This window comes from Pleurodeles waltl, chromosome 1_1 (assembly GCF_031143425.1).
Source record: "Pleurodeles waltl isolate 20211129_DDA chromosome 1_1, aPleWal1.hap1.20221129, whole genome shotgun sequence".
NCBI lineage: Eukaryota > Metazoa > Chordata > Amphibia > Caudata > Salamandridae > Pleurodeles > Pleurodeles waltl.
Genome location: NC_090436.1, coordinates 4,805,220 through 4,823,884, shown reverse-complemented (window position 1 = coordinate 4,823,884; position 18,665 = coordinate 4,805,220). Strand labels below are relative to the sequence as shown.

Sequence of the window (18,665 nt, the reverse complement as noted above, 5' to 3'; positions counted from 1 at the left end):
TCCTTGTATCCCTCCGTGTCTACCCTCTGCCCCCTGCATCCCGCCCGCCCCTCCTTGTGTCCCTCCTTGTCTACCCTCTGCCCCCCTCCATCCCGCCCCTCCTTGTATCCCTCCTTGTCTACCCTCTGCCCCCTGCATCCCTCCTGCCCCTCCTTGTATCCCTCCGTGTCTACCCTCTGCCCCCTGCATCCCTCCTGCCCCTCCTTGTATCCCTCCGTGTCTACCCTCTGCCCCCTGCATCCCGCCCGCCTTTCCTTGTGTCCCTCCTTGTCTACCCTCTGCCCCCCTCCATCCCGCCCCTCCTTGTATCCCTCCTTGTCTACCCTCTGCCCCTTGCATCCCTCCTTGTCTACCCTTTAGCCCCTTGCACCCCTCCTGGCCCTCCTTGTAGCCATCCTTGTCTACCCTTTAGCCCCCTGCATCCCTCCTGCCTAAATTGTGCCCCTCCTTGTCTACCCCTTGCACAGAAGTCTGGACATCTGAGAGAACCATAAGACCACAGAGCAAGGGCCCTCAGCAGGTGCCAGTGCAGGCAGAGGTCGCCCCAGCCCAGTGGGTCTGTTGGGAGGAATGTGCAGTGGTCTTCACAAGCCCCTGCAGACCAGCGCCTGTGGGTTGGTACCAGAGGTCTGCAGGGTGCGTGAGCTCCCCTAAGGTGACTGGTGTATCGTCTGGTTTGGGGTACAGAAACTTGAGGAACAGTGCAAGCCCTGAGACCTCCAACAGCAGAGGGGGCCCTGTATAGGTAACTACTGAGGCTGGAAACACAAAACCATGGGAGCTGAATTGCAAACGAGTAAAGCGTCAACAGTGGCCAAAATATCCGTCTGCGTCGACAGCTTCTTGGATGGAAGCAGACAGCAGATACACACGTTACTGAACATTGAAGCCTCAGGTCTACCGGTGGAGCGAGGCTCTTCTCTTCCAGGCGTGAAGAGAGGCGGTCCGGATGCTGCCACCTCTGGCTGAGGTTTCAACAGCTGCCTGTGCCTCTCATATAAAGAGTTAATTACATTTGGCAGATATGTGACCATTTCTGTGGGCGCTCTACAGAGCTCAAGGGTTGCATGGGATCTGAGCACCTGTATGTCCCAAGGTTCATCTTCTGTGGGCTGTGATCTAGATCCTCAATCCTTCGATTCAACCAAAAGACACTTCGTGTCTGAAACTCTTCAATCTACAGCTTTTATCAGACTTCAGTTCCACAGAACTAAAAGTGTCCATTGAATTAGGGAAGCGGGCTAATACTCTCTTCTAAATCCTGCTAATTCGTGGTTTGTACCGGTTCCCTGCATCAGTAATTCTGATTACATTTTCTTTTAATATGTCACCTGTGCATCAGAATCATTTAATCATTTATTGTGCCTTGGTGGCTGTGCAAAGAATACTACGTTCCCACATAAGCAGTATCTTAGAATAATCAAAGTACCTCGCAAAAGGAGCGCTTAGTACACGCCTTGAATCTACTGTGTGATACAGTAACTGCAATTATTCACAGCTACTCTGTTGTGCAAGCCTAAAGTACACGTTCACCCTCTGTATCGCAATGAAACCTCATTACACGTGTAGTAGCGATGTCCTACTCAACATCTAATGGTGCCTCTGATAGCTGTGTGGATGGGCGTGTGGCCTCCAAGGTAGCACAGAATGTAATGAAGGAGGGAGGCGTTGGTGTGTGGCCTTTAACTCACTCAATACTCTCCATTGTGTGGCAGGCACCCGTTCTCTGGACGTGAAGTACCCATCTCCAACGGTTCTGGGTTCGTGGTCTCCAAGGATGGACTCATTGTGACCAACGCACACGTGGTGGCCAACAAGAGGAGAGTGCGCGTGAAGCTGTCCAACGGGGAAATGTATGATGCTGTTGTACGCGACGTGGACCAGGTGGCAGACATCGCCACCATTAAAATCAACGCCAAGGTAAGCAGGAGTTGGCATTATCGACTGCGCTGACTCTCCAAAGTTTATGTGGAAGACTCTTATTGATGCACAATAGATCCCCCCCCCCCCCCCTCCCCAATACCACCACAACGGTCAAATCTTTCCACAAAGAGTATTGATGGAGGCAGTTTAATTTTATTTACAGGTAATTTGAGATGAGTGTGAAAGGAAATTACCGCTGAAGTTGGGTTTCATTTACAAAACCTGTTGCAATACCTCAGAGGTGAGGTGTGAAATATGCTAAACGTTAACGTGCGATTCCCAACTAAACATAAATAAAGCTTTCCAATAAATAAGAATTAGCAAAGCCAATAGGTTGAGCCTTTGGGATCTATTGGGTCTGGAATTGCTTTTGGATTTCCTTTTGCTGTTCAGCGTTGTTAAAATAAGAGACCTTATGGTGGGCACGTCATTCCACTGACGCGTCCATACACTAGAACTATTGTGCGCTTCAGCAGATGATGCGGCCACTATTTGCTTTAATTTTTTTATTTACTCATGCAAGATGGCTGGTACCACTAGCACTGGTAAATAAATAAAAATATATATATATTTTTTTTTTTACGCCAAAGCACCAATTTAAAAAAGAAAGGGAGGGATGTGGGTGTGTCTGGGGTGGGACACAGGGGACTAGCGGGGAGAGAACACTGCAGAAGTACACGGGGAACACAGATCATCCAGGAGTGTGGAGTGGAGGGAGACCACCACATGGATGTGAGAGAGCGCAATACAGAACCGAAGAAGAGAAACACAAGGAAGACAGCTAGAAAACACATGCACTCATGCTTCATCCAAGAGAAATGAAAGAGCAGCCCTGGGAGAATGCAGATGGAAGACTGAGCAACACAGAGGGAGAGTGAGAGAGGAAAGCACATGAGCGAGGCAGCTGGAAAACACATGCACTCTTGCGAACAGCTTAAACAAACATTAGACCAGCATTGTCAAAGCAAATAGGTATTGCTTTTGCTAATCGTTTTTAGTGATGCTATACAGCATTCTTGATTCTTTGCAGCATGGCTAAAAAGGAGAGGAAACTAGGCAAACGTGACTGCTTTATTTTGTTCTTTTTTTTTTCCCCCAGTCCGAGTTGGATCAGTAAATAAAAAAAAATTAAACAAGTGCAGAACTTTGTGTTTCTTCAGTAAGGACAGTGACATGGAGAGCACAGCGCGAGTGGTGGGGGTAGCAGTATGGAAGAAAAACGTAGTCCGGGCACGGGTGAGAGGAAGAAACATGGAGAGGGTGGGGGAAATGTACACGTGTGAGAGAGCAATGTGGAGTTTGCAATGTAGGCAACACTGGTGAGAAAGCTACTTGGTAGGAAAAGCACATGAGGGTGAGAGCAACACGGAAGTGGTAGCAGGAGAGAAGTACAGAAGTTTTGAGAGGGCAACACTGAGAGCTTGAGAAGAAGTACATGAGGGGGACTGCTGGAATACATGCACCGTCATGGAGAGCTTGACCAAAAAGAAAAAAGTAGTGCCTGAAAAGTAAGCAGTGGAAGGACAAAAGTATTGAGGCCATGCTCTAGGGTAGTGACTAACAGTAGTGAAAGGAAAGGCCACAGAAGCTAACGAATGAAAGGCAAGCAAATCGGTGACACAAATTCAACCAGTGGTAAGCAGTGGGGTGCTCTAAGCGCACAGTAAGCTGAATAATCAACCAGTGGTAAGCAGCGGGCGGGCTCTAATCCCACGGTAAGCTGAATAATTAACCAGTGGTAAGAAGTGGACGGGCTCTAATCCCACAGTAAGCTGAATAATTAACCAGTGGTAAGCAGTGGGCGGGCTCTAATCCCACAGTAAGCTGAATAATTAACCAGTGGTAAGCAGTGGGCGGGCTCTAAGCCCACGGTACGCTGAATAATTAACCAGTGGTAAGCAGTGGGCGGGCTCTAAGCCCACGGTACGCTGAATAATCAACCAGTGGTAAGCAGTGGGCGGGCTCTAAGTGCACAGTACGCTGAATAATCAACCAGTGGTAAGCAGTGGGCTGGCTCTAAGCCCGTGGTAAGTGGAATACCGGTGTTTTTGCAAACAGACGGCCTGTGCTGTCTAGTAGGTGACACCCAAAAAGCAGCATAGAGACCTCGTAGAGTAGTCCAATAGCCATTATAGTACGCAATGTCTTGCGCTTTTGGCCCTGCGGCCGGATGTCAGACAACACTGGCTGGAAGAGAAAAAACTATCAATCTTTTGGCAATTACTTCCTGAGCCTATATCAATCTGAAGTGCTGAAGTTTGTAGGTGGCTTAAGCATCATTCTTTTACTCCTGGCTAATATTTAGATCTTCATAATTTAGGTAAAATCCGAACTGCAGGCAAAATGTCTTTCAATTAAATTGTCGAAAAACTGTGGTAGAAAATTCACAACTTGAGTTACAAATAGCCCATGTGGAAAAAACAGAGCGAAGAAAATCTATGTTACATGACATTTACCGAAGTTTCACACCCACTACGTGATAAATATCAGACAGACCCACACTGTTCTGGTGGATTCAGGATGATGTGGCCCTGGTATTTTTGCAGATGTTGTCAGATGATGAGATATTTTATGTCGCCAGTTCGTTGAAAGCTGCTGCGTGTGTGAGGGACGCGATGATTAACGGATTTAACCTAATGTTCTGTATACAGTGTGGGTAATTTTAATATACGATTTACACATCTTTTCTCTTTTTAAAATTTTCTGTTTTTTTTTTAAATCTCACGATGATGTTTTTGTGATGTTTTTACAGTTGTTTTACTACCTCCGAATAAAGCTTGAATTGAGTGATTTAACCCATTTTAAAACCTTGGCTGTATAGAAGTTGGGTGAGGCACGTCCCACCTTCACCTCGTTTCGGTCAAGCTTGCATCTAATTTAGAATTAAAGAAACATCTGCCCGAGGCCTTTCTGGGGTAAGCAATGATTGCATCACGGCATGTCATTGATTGTCAAAAGACAGTTGTCTTCACTCGCTCGCTAGTTGCCAGCGAACCTGACTGACATTTATGGGAAGAGAACGCGCCTACCTGTAGCTTACAGTAGGCCGTGCTCATGTTTGAGAAACCAGTGTGTGGGGGCGTTTAATGTGTTGTGTTCCATGGATGCAAAGGAGTGAAGCGCTTACAGACATTACAGGGGGTGAAAAATGTATTTAAGGTAAAATAGAAACAACACACCGTCATGTCCATGGCTTCTGTGGCCTACATCAGTAGTTCATTACTGAAAGCTGGGACCTAATCTGTTCATATTTTTTAATTTTCTAAGCAGTCGCAGACCCCCTGAGAAGACATGCTGGAACCCTAGGGTTCCCGAACCACTGTCCTGCATCATAAATACATGCACTCGGCCTTCCTAGTTCTCTGTCCTGCAACACATGGGGAGCCAGGGACATAGCAGCTCTTAATAAAATGACCCTTTGTGCCCAGTCCTGCATTTCAGTTGTCTCTGCTAGTCCAAAGACAAGCAGTGCGGCTGAAAATGCCTTGTTAGCGTTGCATACTCTGGCCCAAGACAAGCTTTGGCAAAGTTAACAGGCTGCAGTTTAAGGACCTAAAGAAAGTGCAAAGCGTGAAGAGTGAACCAATGGCAGAGCGGGAGAAGTACATGGACGGGATGGAAATTTACAAAGTGGGGTAAAGACTTACGTGGGAGAGTGAAGTGTAAATGCAGGTGGTAGAACAGAACGCGGGAAAGACAGCAACTTCTAGAGCGGTGGATAAATAACCGCGCACTGTGCAATAAAGTGACAGGAACACGCAGAGGAGAATAATATCCAAGATTGACAGGTGTATAGTAAACACTCTCATGGATCGCTTCACAAAAAAAGACAAAAGAGTTCCTTGAAAGCAAGCACTAGTGGAAGACTAAATAGAGCAAATCGGAGGTGGTAAAAAGGCTGTGCTTCACGGGACGGACAAACACAAGCTGGACGAGCTAAAACAAATGGAGCCAGCGAATAGAAAGCAAGCAACTGTGAATGACAAAAGGCAAAGCCAATAGTAAGTAACAGGTGGAAAGCTTTCGTAAGTACATTTTCAGCCTGTACCTAGTACGTTTTTCGAAACCCAGCAGCTGTGCTGTCTGGTAGGCAGTGGCCTAAAAAGTAGCTACCTAAAAGTGAGCATTGAAAGGACCCAAGTAAAGTGTCTGTGCTCCAGGGGAGGAACAAGCACTTGATGGACAGGGCAAGCCATCGAATAAGAAGAAAGCAAATGTGACTGACATTAAAACCAGCCAAAGATGAGCCGTGGGTGGGCCTTAAGTCAGCTGTGATATCTTGCTAGGCTGACAGTAGGTGCCATGCAGTCATAGGGCTTAGGTAGGCTAAGCCTAAAAAGGGCTGAATTTGCTTGCAAGCACTTATTTCTCAATCGTCTCTTTGGACTTTTAAATTGTGCTATTGACTGGACAGTGTCTCCGAAAGCGCTTCAAAGCAGCCAGATAGATGGTAACAAAACACGATAAGAATCTGATTATTTGTTCTGAGGACTGCTGCCCTCATTGGGAAGGAAGAAAGCTAATCAGTTCCACCTGTTTTGTTGACAATTGAACCGTGGACTAAATCCAAACGAGGTTTCTCACTGGTGCTTCATGTGGCTGCTCTTCTGGGGTCTCCCTGGTGCTTCATGTGGCTGCTCTTCTGGGTTCTGACTGGTGCTTCATGTGGCTGCTCTTCTGGGTTCTGACTGGTGCTTCATGTGGCTGCTCCTCTGGGTTCTGACTGGTGGTTCATGTGGCTGCTCCTCTGGTTTCTGACTGGTGCTTCATGTGGCTGCTCTTCTGGGTTCTGACTGGTGCTTCATGTGGCTGCTCTTCTGGTTTCTGACTGGTGGTTCATGTGGCTGCTCATCTGGTTTCTGACTGGTGGTTCATGTGGCTGCTCATCTGGTTTCTGACTGGTGCTTCATGTGGCTGCTCTTCTGGTTTCTGACTGGTGCTTCATGTGGCTGCTCATCTGGTTTCTGACTGGTGCTTCATGTGGCTGCTCTTCTGGGTTCTGACTGGTGCTTCATGTGGCTGCTCTTCTGGGTTCTGACTGGTGCTTCATGTGGCTGCTCTTCTGGGTTCTGACTGGTGCTTCATGTGGCTGCTCTCCTGGGTTCTCATCGGTGCTTCATGTGGCTGCTCTTCTGGGTTCTGACTGGTGCTTCATGTGGCTGCTCTTCTGGTTTCTGACTGGTGCTTCATGTGGCTGCTCTTCTGGTTTCTGACTGGTGCTTCATGTGGCTGCTCCTCTGGGTTCTGACTGGTGCTTCATGTGGCTGCTCTTCTGGGTTCTGACTGGTGCTTCATGTGGCTGCTCTTCTGGGTTCTGACTGGTGCTTCATGTGGCTGCTCTTCTGGGTTCTGACTGGTGCTTCATGTGGCTGCTCTTCTGGGTTCTGACTGGTGCTTCATGTGGCTGCTTTTCTGGTTCCTGACTGGTGCTTCATGTCGCTGCTCTTCTGGGTTCTGACTGGTGCTTCATGTGGCTGCTCTTCTGGGTTCTGACTGATGCTTCATGTGGCTGCTCCTCTGGGTTCTGACTGGTGGTTCATGTGGCTGCTCATCTGGTTTCTGACTGGTGCTTCATGTGGCTGCTCTTCTGGTTTCTGACTGGTGCTTCATGTGGCTGCTCATCTGGTTTCTGACTGGTGCTTCATGTGGCTGCTCTTCTGGGTTCTGACTGGTGCTTCATGTGGCTGCTCTCCTGGGTTCTCATCGGTGCTTCATGTGGCTGCTCTTCTGGGTTCTCATCGGTGCTTCATGTGGCTGCTCTTCTGGGTTCTGACTGGTGCTTCATGTGGCTGCTCTTCTGGGTTCTCACTGGTGCTTCATGTGGCTGCTCTTCTGGGTTCTGACTGGTGCTTCATGTGGCTGCTCTTCTGGTTTCTGACTGGTGCTTCATGTGGCTGCTCTTCTGGGTTCTGACTGGTGCTTCATGTGGCTGCTCCTCTGGGTTCTGACTGGTGCTTCATGTGGCTGCTCCTCTGGGTTCTGACTGGTGCTTCATGTGGCTGCTCTTCTGGGTTCTGACTGATGCTTCATGTGGCTGCTCCTCTGGGTTCTGACTGATGCTTCATGTGGCTGCTCCTCTGGGTTCTGACTGGTGCTTCATGTGGCTGCTCATCTGGTTTCTGACTGGTGCTTCATGTGGCTGCTCTTCTGGGTTCTGACTGGTGCTTCATGTGGCTGCTCTTCTGGGTTCTGACTGGTGCTTCATGTGGCTGCTCTTCTGGGTTCTGACTGGTGCTTCATGTGGCTGCTCCTCTGGTTTCTGACTGGTGGTTCATGTGGCTGCTCATCTGGTTTCTCACTGGTGCTTCATGTGGCTGCTCTTCTGGTTTCTCACTGGTGCTTCATGTGGCTGCTCCTCTGGTTTCTGACTGGTGCTTCATGTGGCTGCTCCTCTGGTTTCTGACTGGTGCTTCATGTGGCTGCTCCTCTGGTTTCTGACTGGTGCTTCATGTGGCTGCTCTTCTGGTTTCTGACTGGTGCTTCATGTGGCTGCTCTTCTGGTTTCTGACTGGTGCTTCATGTGGCTGCTCCTCTGGGTTCTGACTGGTGGTTCATGTGGCTGCTCATCTGGTTTCTGACTGGTGCTTCATGTGGCTGCTCTTCTGGGTTCTGACTGGTGCTTCATGTGGCTGCTCTTCTGGTTTCTGACTGGTGCTTCATGTGGCTGCTCCTCTGGGTTCTGACTGGTGCTTCATGTGGCTGCTCTTCTGGGTTCTGACTGGTGCTTCATGTGGCTGCTCTTCTGGGTTCTGACTGGTGCTTCATGTGGCTGCTCTTCTGGGTTCTGACTGGTGCTTCATGTGGCTGCTCATCTGGTTTCTGACTGGTGCTTCATGTGGCTGCTCATCTGGTTTCTGACTGGTGCTTCATGTGGCTGCTCATCTGGTTTCTGACTGGTGCTTCATGTGGCTGCTCATCTGGTTTCTGACTGGTGCTTCATGTGGCTGCTCTCCTGGGTTCTCACTGGTGCTTCATGTGGCTGCTCCTCTGGTTTCTGACTGGTGCTTCATGTGGCTGCTCTCCTGGGTTCTCACTGGTGCTTCATGTGGCTGCTCCTCTGGTTTCTGACTGGTGCTTCATGTGGCTGCTCTTCTGGGTTCTGACTGGTGCTTCATGTGGCTGCTCCTCTGGTTTCTGACTGGTGCTTCATGTGGCTGCTCTTCTGGGTTCTGACTGGTGCTTCATGTGGCTGCTCCTCTGGGTTCTGACTGGTGCTTCATGTGGCTGCTCTTCTGGTTTCTGACTGGTGCTTCATGTGGCTGCTCTTCTGGTTTCTGACTGGTGCTTCATGTGGCTGCTCTTCTGGTTTCTGACTGGTGCTTCATGTGGCTGCTCTCCTGGGTTCTCACTGGTGCTTCATGTGGCTGCTCTTCTGGGTTCTGACTGGTGCTTCATGTGGCTGCTCTTCTGGGTTCTGACTGGTGCTTCACGTGGCTGCTCTCCTGGGTTCTCACTGGTGCTTCACGTGGCTGCTCTCCTGGGTTCTCACTGGTGCTTCACGTGGCTGCTCTTCTGGGTTCTGACTGATGCTTCACGTGGCTGCTCTGCTGGGTTCCCACTGGTGCTTCACGTGGCTGCTCTTCTGGGTTCTGACTGGTGCTTCATGTGGCTGCTCTTCTGGGTTCTGACTGGTGGTTCATGTGGCTGCTCATCTGGTTTCTGACTGGTGCTTCATGTGGCTGCTCTTCTGGGTTCTGACTGGTGGTTCATGTGGCTGCTCTTCTGGGTTCTGACTGATGCTTCATGTGGCTGCTCTTCTGGGTTCTGACTGGTGCTTCATGTGGCTGCTCTTCTGGGTTCTGACTGGTGCTTCATGTGGCTGCTCTTCTGGGTTCTGACTGGTGCTTCATGTGGCTGCTCTTCTGGGTTCTGACTGGTGCTTCATGTGGCTGCTCCTCTGGTTTCTGACTGGTGCTTCATGTGGCTGCTCCTCTGGTTTCTGACTGGTGCTTCATGTGGCTGCTCCTCTGGGTTCTGACTGGTGCTTCATATGGCTGCTCTTCTGGTTTCTGACTGGTGCTTCATGTGGCTGCTCTTCTGGTTCCTGACTGGTGCTTCATGTGGCTGCTCTTCTGGGTTCTCACTGATGCTTCATGTGGCTGCTCTTCTGGGTTCTGACTGGTGCTTCATGTGGCTGCTCTCCTGGGTTCTGACTGGTGCTTCATGTGGCTGCTCCTCTGGGTTCTGACTGGTGCTTCATATGGCTGCTCTTCTGGTTTCTGACTGGTGCTTCATGTGGCTGCTCTTCTGGTTCCTGACTGGTGCTTCATGTGGCTGCTCTTCTGGTTCCTGACTGGTGCTTCATGTGGCTGCTCTTCTGGTTCCTGACTGGTGCTTCATGTCGCTGCTCTTCTGGTTCCTGACTGGTGCTTCATGTGGCTGCTCTTCTGGGTTCTCACTGGTGCTTCATGTGGCTGCTCCTCTGGTTTCTGACTGGTGCTTCACGTGGCTGCTCTTCTGGGTTCTGACGATGCTTCATGTGGCTGCTCCTCTGGTTTCTGACTGGTGCTTCACGTGGCTGTTCTCCTGGGTTCTCACTGGTGCTTCATGTGGCTGCTCCTCTGGTTTCTGACTGGTGCTTCACGTGGCTGCTCTTCTGGGTTTGGGTTCTGACTGGTGCTTCATGTGGCTGCTCTTCTGGGTTCTGACTGGTGCTTCATGTGGCTGCTCTTCTGGGTTCTGTCTGGTGCTTCATGTGGCTGCTCTTCTGGGTTCTGACTGGTGCTTCATGTGGCTGCTCTTCTGGTTTCTGACTGGTGCTTCATGTGGCTGCTCTCTGGGTTCTGACTGGTGCTTCATGTGGCTGCTCTTCTGGGTTCTGACTGGTGCTTCATGTGGCTGCTCTTCTGGGTTCTGACTGGTGCTTCATGTGGCTGCTCTTCTGGGTTCTGACTGGTGCTTCATGTGGCTGCTCTTCTGGGTTCTGACTGGTGCTTCATGTGGCTGCTCTTCTGGGTTCTGACTGGTGCTTCATGTGGCTGCTCCTCTGGTTTCTGACTGGTGCTTCATGTGGCTGCTCCTCTGGTTTCTGACTGGTGCTTCATATGGCTGCTCTTCTGGTTTCTGACTGGTGCTTCATGTGGCTGCTCTTCTGGTTCCTGACTGGTGCTTCATGTGGCTGCTCTTCTGGGTTCTCACTGATGCTTCATGTGGCTGCTCTTCTGGGTTCTGACTGGTGCTTCATGTGGCTGCTCTCCTGGGTTCTGACTGGTGCTTCATGTGGCTGCTCCTCTGGGTTCTGACTGGTGCTTCATATGGCTGCTCTTCTGGTTTCTGACTGGTGCTTCATGTGGCTGCTCTTCTGGTTCCTGACTGGTGCTTCATGTGGCTGCTCTTCTGGTTCCTGACTGGTGCTTCATGTGGCTGCTCTTCTGGTTCCTGACTGGTGCTTCATGTGGCTGCTCTTCTGGGTTCTCACTGGTGCTTCATGTGGCTGCTCCTCTGGTTTCTGACTGGTGCTTCACGTGGCTGCTCTTCTGGGTTCTGACGATGCTTCATGTGGCTGCTCCTCTGGTTTCTGACTGGTGCTTCACGTGGCTGTTCTCCTGGGTTCTCACTGGTGCTTCATGTGGCTGCTCCTCTGGTTTCTGACTGGTGCTTCACGTGGCTGCTCTTCTGGGTTTGGGTTCTGACTGGTGCTTCATGTGGCTGCTCTTCTGGGTTCTGACTGGTGCTTCATGTGGCTGCTCTTCTGGGTTCTGACTGGTGCTTCATGTGGCTGCTCTTCTGGGTTCTGACTGGTGCTTCATGTGGCTGCTCTTCTGGGTTCTGACTGGTGCTTCATGTGGCTGCTCTTCTGGTTTCTGACTGGTGCTTCATGTGGCTGCTCTCTGGGTTCTGACTGGTGCTTCATGTGGCTGCTCTCTGGGTTCTGACTGGTGCTTCATGTGGCTGCTCTTCTGGGTTCTGACTGGTGCTTCATGTGGCTGCTCTTCTGGGTTCTGACTGGTGCTTCACGTGGCTGCTCTTCTGGGTTCTGACTGGTGCTTCACGTGGCTGCTCTTCTGGTTCTGACTGGTGCTTCATGTGGCTGCTCTTCTGGGTTCTGACTGGTGCTTCATGTGGCTGCTCTTCTGGGTTCTGACGATGCTTCATGTGGCTGCTCTTCTGGGTTCTGACGATGCTTCATGTGGCTGCTCTTCTGGGTTCTGACGATGCTTCATGTGGCTGCTCCTCTGGGTTCTGACTGGTGCTTCATGTGGCTGCTCCTCTGGGTTCTGACTGGTGCTTCATGTGGCTGCTCTTCTGGGTTCTGACTGATGCTTCATGTGGCTGCTCTTCTGGGTTCTGACTGGTGCTTCATGTGGCTGCTCCTCTGGTTTCTGACTGGTGCTTCATGTGGCTGCTCTTCTGGTTTCTCACTGGTGCTTCACGTGGCTGCTCTTCTGGGTTCTGACTGGTGCTTCACGTGGCTGCTCTTCTGGGTTCTGACTGGTGCTTCACGTGGCTGCTCTTCTGGGTTCTGACTGGTGCTTCACGTGGCTGCTCTTCTGGTTCTTACTGGTGCTTCATGTGGCTGCTCTTCTGGTTCTGACTGGTGCTTCACGTGGCTGCTCTTCTGGGTTTGGGTTCTGACTGGTGCTTCATGTGGCTGCTCTTCTGGGTTCTGACTGATGCTTCATGTGGCTGCTCTTCTGGGTCTGACTGGTGCTTCATGTGGCTGCTCTTCTGGTTTCTGACTGGTGCTTCATATGGCTCCTCTTCTAGGTTCTGACGATGCTTCATGTGGCTGCTCTTCTGACTGGTGGTTCATGTGGCTGCTCATCTGGTTTCTGACTGGTGCTTCATGTGGCTGCTCTCCTGGGTTCTCACTGGTGCTTCATGTGGCTGCTCCTCTGGTTTCTGACTGGTGCTTCATGTGGCTGCTCTTCTGGGTTCTCACTGGTGCTTCACGTGGCCGCTCCTCTGGTTTCTGACTGGTGCTTCACGTGGCTGCTCTCCTGGGTTCTCACTGGTGCTTCATGTGGCTGCTCCTCTGGTTTCTGACTGGTGCTTCACGTGGCTGCTCTTCTGGGTTCTGACTGGTGCTTCACGTGGCTGCTCTTCTGGGTTTGGGTTCTGACTGGTGCTTCATGTGGCTGCTCTTCTGGGTTCTGACTGGTGCTTCATGTGGCTGCTCTTCTGGTTTCTGACTGGTGCTTCATGTGGCTGCTCTTCTGGTTTCTGACTGGTGCTTCATATGGCTCCTCTTCTAGGTTCTGACGATGCTTCATGTGGCTGATCTTCTGACTGGTGGTTCATGTGGCTGCTCATCTGGTTTCTGACTGGTGCTTCATGTGGCTGCTCTCCTGGGTTCTCACTGGTGCTTCATGTGGCTGCTCCTCTGGTTTCTGACTGGTGCTTCATGTGGCTGCTCTTCTGGGTTCTCACTGGTGCTTCACGTGGCCGCTCCTCTGGTTTCTGACTGGTGCTTCATGTGGCTGCTCTTCTGAGTTCTGACTGGTGCTTCATGTGGCTGCTCTTCTGGGTTCTGACTGGTGCTTCATGTGGCTGCTTTTCTGGTTCCTGACTGGTGCTTCATGTGGCTGCTTTTCTGGTTCCTGACTGGTGCTTCATGTCGCTGCTCTTCTGGGTTCTGACTGGTGCTTCATGTGGCTGCTCTTCTGGGTTCTGACGATGCTTCATGTGGCTGCTCCTCTGGGTTCTGACTGGTGGTTCATGTGGCTGCTCATCTGGTTTCTGACTGGTGCTTCATGTGGCTGCTCTTCTGGTTTCTGACTGGTGCTTCATGTGGCTGCTCTTCTGGGTTCTGACTGGTGCTTCATGTGGCTGCTCTTCTGGGTTCTGACTGGTGCTTCATGTGGCTGCTCTCCTGGGTTCTCATCGGTGCTTCATGTGGCTGCTCTTCTGGGTTCTCATCGGTGCTTCATGTGGCTGCTCTTCTGGGTTCTGACTGGTGCTTCATGTGGCTGCTCTTCTGGGTTCTCACTGGTGCTTCATGTGGCTGCTCTTCTGGGTTCTGACTGGTGCTTCATGTGGCTGCTCTTCTGGTTTCTGACTGGTGCTTCATGTGGCTGCTCTTCTGGGTTCTGACTGGTGCTTCATGTGGCTGCTCTTCTGGGTTCTGATTGATGCTTCATGTGGCTGCTCCTCTGGGTTCTGACTGGTGGTTCATGTGGCTGCTCCTCTGGGTTCTGACTGGTGGTTCATGTGGCTGCTCATCTGGTTTCTGACTGGTGGTTCATGTGGCTGCTCTTCTGGGTTCTGACTGGTGGTTCATGTGGCTGCTCTTCTGCGTTCTGACTGGTGCTTCATGTGGCTGCTCTTCTGGGTTCTGACTGGTGCTTCATGTGGCTGCTCCTCTGGTTTCTGACTGGTGCTTCATGTGGCTGCTCATCTGGTTTCTCACTGGTGCTTCATGTGGCTGCTCTTCTGGTTTCTCACTGGTGCTTCATGTGGCTGCTCATCTGGTTTCTCACTGGTGCTTCATGTGGCTGCTCTTCTGGTTTCTCACTGGTGCTTCATGTGGCTGCTCCTCTGGTTTCTGACTGGTGCTTCATGTTTCTGCTCTTCTGGTTTCTGACTGGTGCTTCATGTGGCTGCTCTTCTGGGTTCTCACTGGTGCTTCATGTGGCTGCTCTTCTGGTTTCTGACTGGTGCTTCATGTGGCTGCTCTTCTGGGTTCTGACTGGTGCTTCATGTGGCTGCTCTTCTGGGTTCTGACTGGTGCTTCATGTGGCTGCTTTTCTGGTTCCTGACTGGTGCTTCATGTCGCTGCTCTTCTGGGTTCTGACTGGTGCTTCATGTGGCTGCTCTTCTGGGTTCTGACGATGCTTCATGTGGCTGCTCCTCTGGGTTCTGACTGGTGGTTCATGTGGCTGCTCATCTGGTTTCTGACTGGTGCTTCATGTGGCTGCTCTTCTGGTTTCTGACTGGTGCTTCATGTGGCTGCTCATCTGGGTTCTGACTGGTGCTTCATGTGGCTGCTCTTCTGGGTTCTGACTGGTGCTTCATGTGGCTGCTCTTCTGGGTTCTGACTGGTGCTTCATGTGGCTGCTCTCCTGGGTTCTCATCGGTGCTTCATGTGGCTGCTCTTCTGGGTTCTGACTGGTGCTTCATGTGGCTGCTCTTCTGGGTTCTCACTGGTGCTTCATGTGGCTGCTCTTCTGGGTTCTGACTGGTGCTTCATGTGGCTGCTCTTCTGGTTTCTGACTGGTGCTTCATGTGGCTGCTCTTCTGGGTTCTGACTGGTGGTTCATGTGGCTGCTCATCTGGTTTCTGACTGGTGGTTCATGTGGCTGCTCTTCTGGGTTCTGACTGGTGGTTCATGTGGCTGCTCTTCTGGGTTCTGACTGGTGCTTCATGTGGCTGCTCTTCTGGGTTCTGACTGGTGCTTCATGTGGCTGCTCCTCTGGTTTCTGACTGGTGCTTCATGTGGCTGCTCATCTGGTTCTCATCTGGTTTCTCACTGGTGCTTCATGTGGCTGCTCTTCTGGTTTCTCACTGGTGCTTCATGTGGCTGCTCCTCTGGTTTCTGACTGGTGCTTCATGTTTCTGCTCTTCTGGTTTCTGACTGGTGCTTCATGTGGCTGCTCTTCTGGTTTCTGACTGGTGCTTCATGTGGCTGCTCTTCTGGTTTCTGACTGGTGCTTCATGTGGCTGCTCCTCTGGTTTCTGACTGGTGCTTCATGTGGCTGCTCTTCTGGTTTCTGACTGGTGCTTCATGTGGCTGCTCCTCTGGGTTCTGACTGGTGGTTCATGTGGCTGCTCTTCTGGTTTCTGACTGGTGCTTCATGTGGCTGCTCTTCTGGGTTCTGACTGGTGCTTCATGTGGCTGCTCTTCTGGGTTCTGACTGGTGCTTCATGTGGCTGCTCCTCTGGGTTCTGACTGGTGCTTCATGTGGCTGCTCTTCTGGGTTCTGACTGGTGCTTCATGTGGCTGCTCTTCTGGGTTCTGACTGGTGCTTCATGTGGCTGCTCATCTGGTTTCTGACTGGTGCTTCATGTGGCTGCTCATCTGGTTTCTGACTGGTGCTTCATGTGGCTGCTCATCTGGTTTCTGACTGGTGCTTCATGTGGCTGCTCATCTGGTTTCTGACTGGTGCTTCATGTGGCTGCTCATCTGGTTTCTGACTGGTGCTTCATGTGGCTGCTCATCTGGTTTCTGACTGGTGCTTCATGTGGCTGCTCATCTGGTTTCTGACTGGTGCTTCATGTGGCTGCTCTCCTGGGTTCTCACTGGTGCTTCATGTGGCTGCTCCTCTGGTTTCTGACTGGTGCTTCATGTGGCTGCTCTCCTGGGTTCTCACTGGTGCTTCATGTGGCTGCTCCTCTGGTTTCTGACTGGTGCTTCATGTGGCTGCTCTTCTGGGTTCTGACTGATGCTTCATGTGGCTGCTCTTCTGGGTTCTGACTGATGCTTCATGTGGCTGCTCTTCTGGGTTCTGACTGGTGCTTCATGTGGCTGCTCTTCTGGGTTCTGACTGATGCTTCATGTGGCTGCTCTTCTGGTTTCTGACTGGTGCTTCATGTGGCTGCTCTTCTGGGTTCTGACTGGTGCTTCATGTGGCTGCTCTTCTGGGTTCTGACTGGTGCTTCATGTGGCTGCTCTTCTGGGTTCTGACTGGTGCTTCATGTGGCTGCTCTTCTGGGTTCTGACTGGTGCTTCATGTGGCTGCTCCTCTGGTTTCTGACTGGTGCTTCATGTGGCTGCTCCTCTGGTTTTTGACTGGTGCTTCATGTGGCTGCTCCTCTGGTTTCTGACTGGTGCTTCATGTGGCTGCTCTTCTGGTTTCTGACTGGTGCTTCATGTGGCTGCTCTTCTGGGTTGTCACTGATGCTTCATGTGGCTGCTCTTCTGGGTTCTCACTGATGCTTCATGTGGCTGCTCTTCTGGGTTCTGACTGGTGCTTCATGTGGCTGCTCTCCTGGGTTCTCACTGGTGCTTCATGTGGCTGCTCCTCTGGGTTCTGACTGGTGCTTCATATGGCTGCTCTTCTGGTTTCTGACTGGTGCTTCATGTGGCTGCTCTTCTGGTTCCTGACTGGTGCTTCATGTGGCTGCTCTTCTGGTTCCTGACTGGTGCTTCATGTCGCTGCTCTCCTGGGTTCTGACTGGTGCTTCATGTGGCTGCTCTTCTGGGTTCTCACTGGTGCTTCATGTGGCTGCTCTTCTGGTTTCTGACTGGTGCTTCATGTGGCTGCTCTTCTGGGTTCTGACTGGTGCTTCATGTGGCTGCTCTTCTGGGTTCTCACTGGTGCTTCATGTGGCTGCTCTTCTGGGTTCTGACGATGCTTCATGTGGCTGCTCTTCTGGTTTCTGACTGGTGCTTCATGTGGCTGCTCTTCTGGGTTCTGACTGGTACTTCATGTGGCTGCTCTTCTGGGTTCTGACTGATGCTTCATGTGGCTGCTCTTCTGGGTTCTGACTGGTGCTTCATCTGGCTGCTCCTCTGGTTTCTGACTGGTGCTTCATGTGGCTCTTCTTCTGGGTTCTGACTGGTGCTTCATGTGGCTGCTCTTCTGGTTTCTCACTGGTGCTTCATGTGGCTGCTCTTCTGGGTTCTGACGATGCTTCATCTGGCTGCTCCTCTGGTTTCTGACTGGTGCTTCATGTGGCTCTTCTTCTGGGTTCTGACTGGTGCTTCATGTGGCTGCTCTTCTGGTTTCTCACTGGTGCTTTATGTGGCTGCTCTTCTGGGTTCTGACGATGCTTCATGTGGCTGCTCCTCTGGGTTCTGACTGGTGCTTCATGTGGCTGCTCTTCTGGGTTCTGACTGGTGCTTCATGTGGCTGCTCTTCTGGGTTCTGACTGGTGCTTCATGTGGCTGCTCTTCTGGGTTCTGACTGGTGCTTCACGTGGCTGCTCTTCTGGTTTCTGACTGGTGCTTCACGTGCCTGCTCTTCTGGTTTCTGACTGGTGCTTCACGTGGCTGCTCTTCTGGGTTCTGACTGGTGCTTCAGGTGGCTGCTCTTCTGGGTTCTGACTGGTGCTTCAGGTGGCTGCTCTTCTGGGTTCTGACTGGTGCTTCAGGTGGCTGCTCTTCTGGGTTCTGACTGATGCTTCATCTGGCTGCTCTTCTGGGTTCTGACTGATGCTTCATGTGGCTGCTCTTCTGGTTTCTGACTGGTACTTCATGTGGCTGCTCTTCTGGGTTCTGACTGGTGCTTCATGTGGCTGCTCTCCTGGGTTCTCACTGGTGCTTCATGTGGCTGCTCTTCTGGGTTCTGATTGGTGCTTCATGTGGCTGCTCTTCTGGGTTCTGACTGGTGCTTCATGTGGCTGCTCTTCTGGTTTCTTACTGGTGCTTCATGTGGCTGCTCTTCTGGTTTCTTACTGGTGCTTCATGTGGCTGCTCTTCTGGTTTTTGACTGGTGCTTCATGTGGCTGCTCTTCTGGTTTTTGGTGCTTCATGTGGCTGCTCTTCTGGGTTCTGACTGGTGCTTCATGTGGCTGCTCTCCTGGGTTCTCACTGGTGCTTCATGTGGCTGCTCCTCTGGGTTCTGACTGGTGCTTCATATGGCTGCTCTTCTGGTTTCTGACTGGTGCTTCATGTGGCTGCTCTTCTGGTTCCTGACTGGTGCTTCATGTGGCTGCTCTTCTGGTTCCTGACTGGTGCTTCATGTCGCTGCTCTCCTGGGTTCTGACTGGTGCTTCATGTGGCTGCTCTTCTGGGTTCTCACTGGTGCTTCATGTGGCTGCTCTTCTGGTTTCTGACTGGTGCTTCATGTGGCTGCTCTTCTGGTTTCTGACTGGTGCTTCATGTGGCTGCTCTTCTGGGTTCTGACTGGTGCTTCATGTGG

The 18,665-nt window shown here is 51.3% G+C and overlaps 1 protein-coding gene across 2 annotated transcripts in view; it reads left to right on the top strand.

The window, feature by feature from the left end:
* The window catches only part of HTRA2 (HtrA serine peptidase 2), a 72,014-nt gene that overhangs the window by 3,894 nt on the left and 49,455 nt on the right, over positions 1-18,665 (top strand). For both annotated transcript variants that reach the window (XM_069203398.1, XM_069203333.1), the window contains exon 2: positions 1,716-1,920. In XM_069203398.1, coding sequence (XP_069059499.1) covers positions 1,716-1,920 — 205 coding nt within the window. The remainder of the gene's footprint in view (positions 1-1,715; positions 1,921-18,665) is intronic.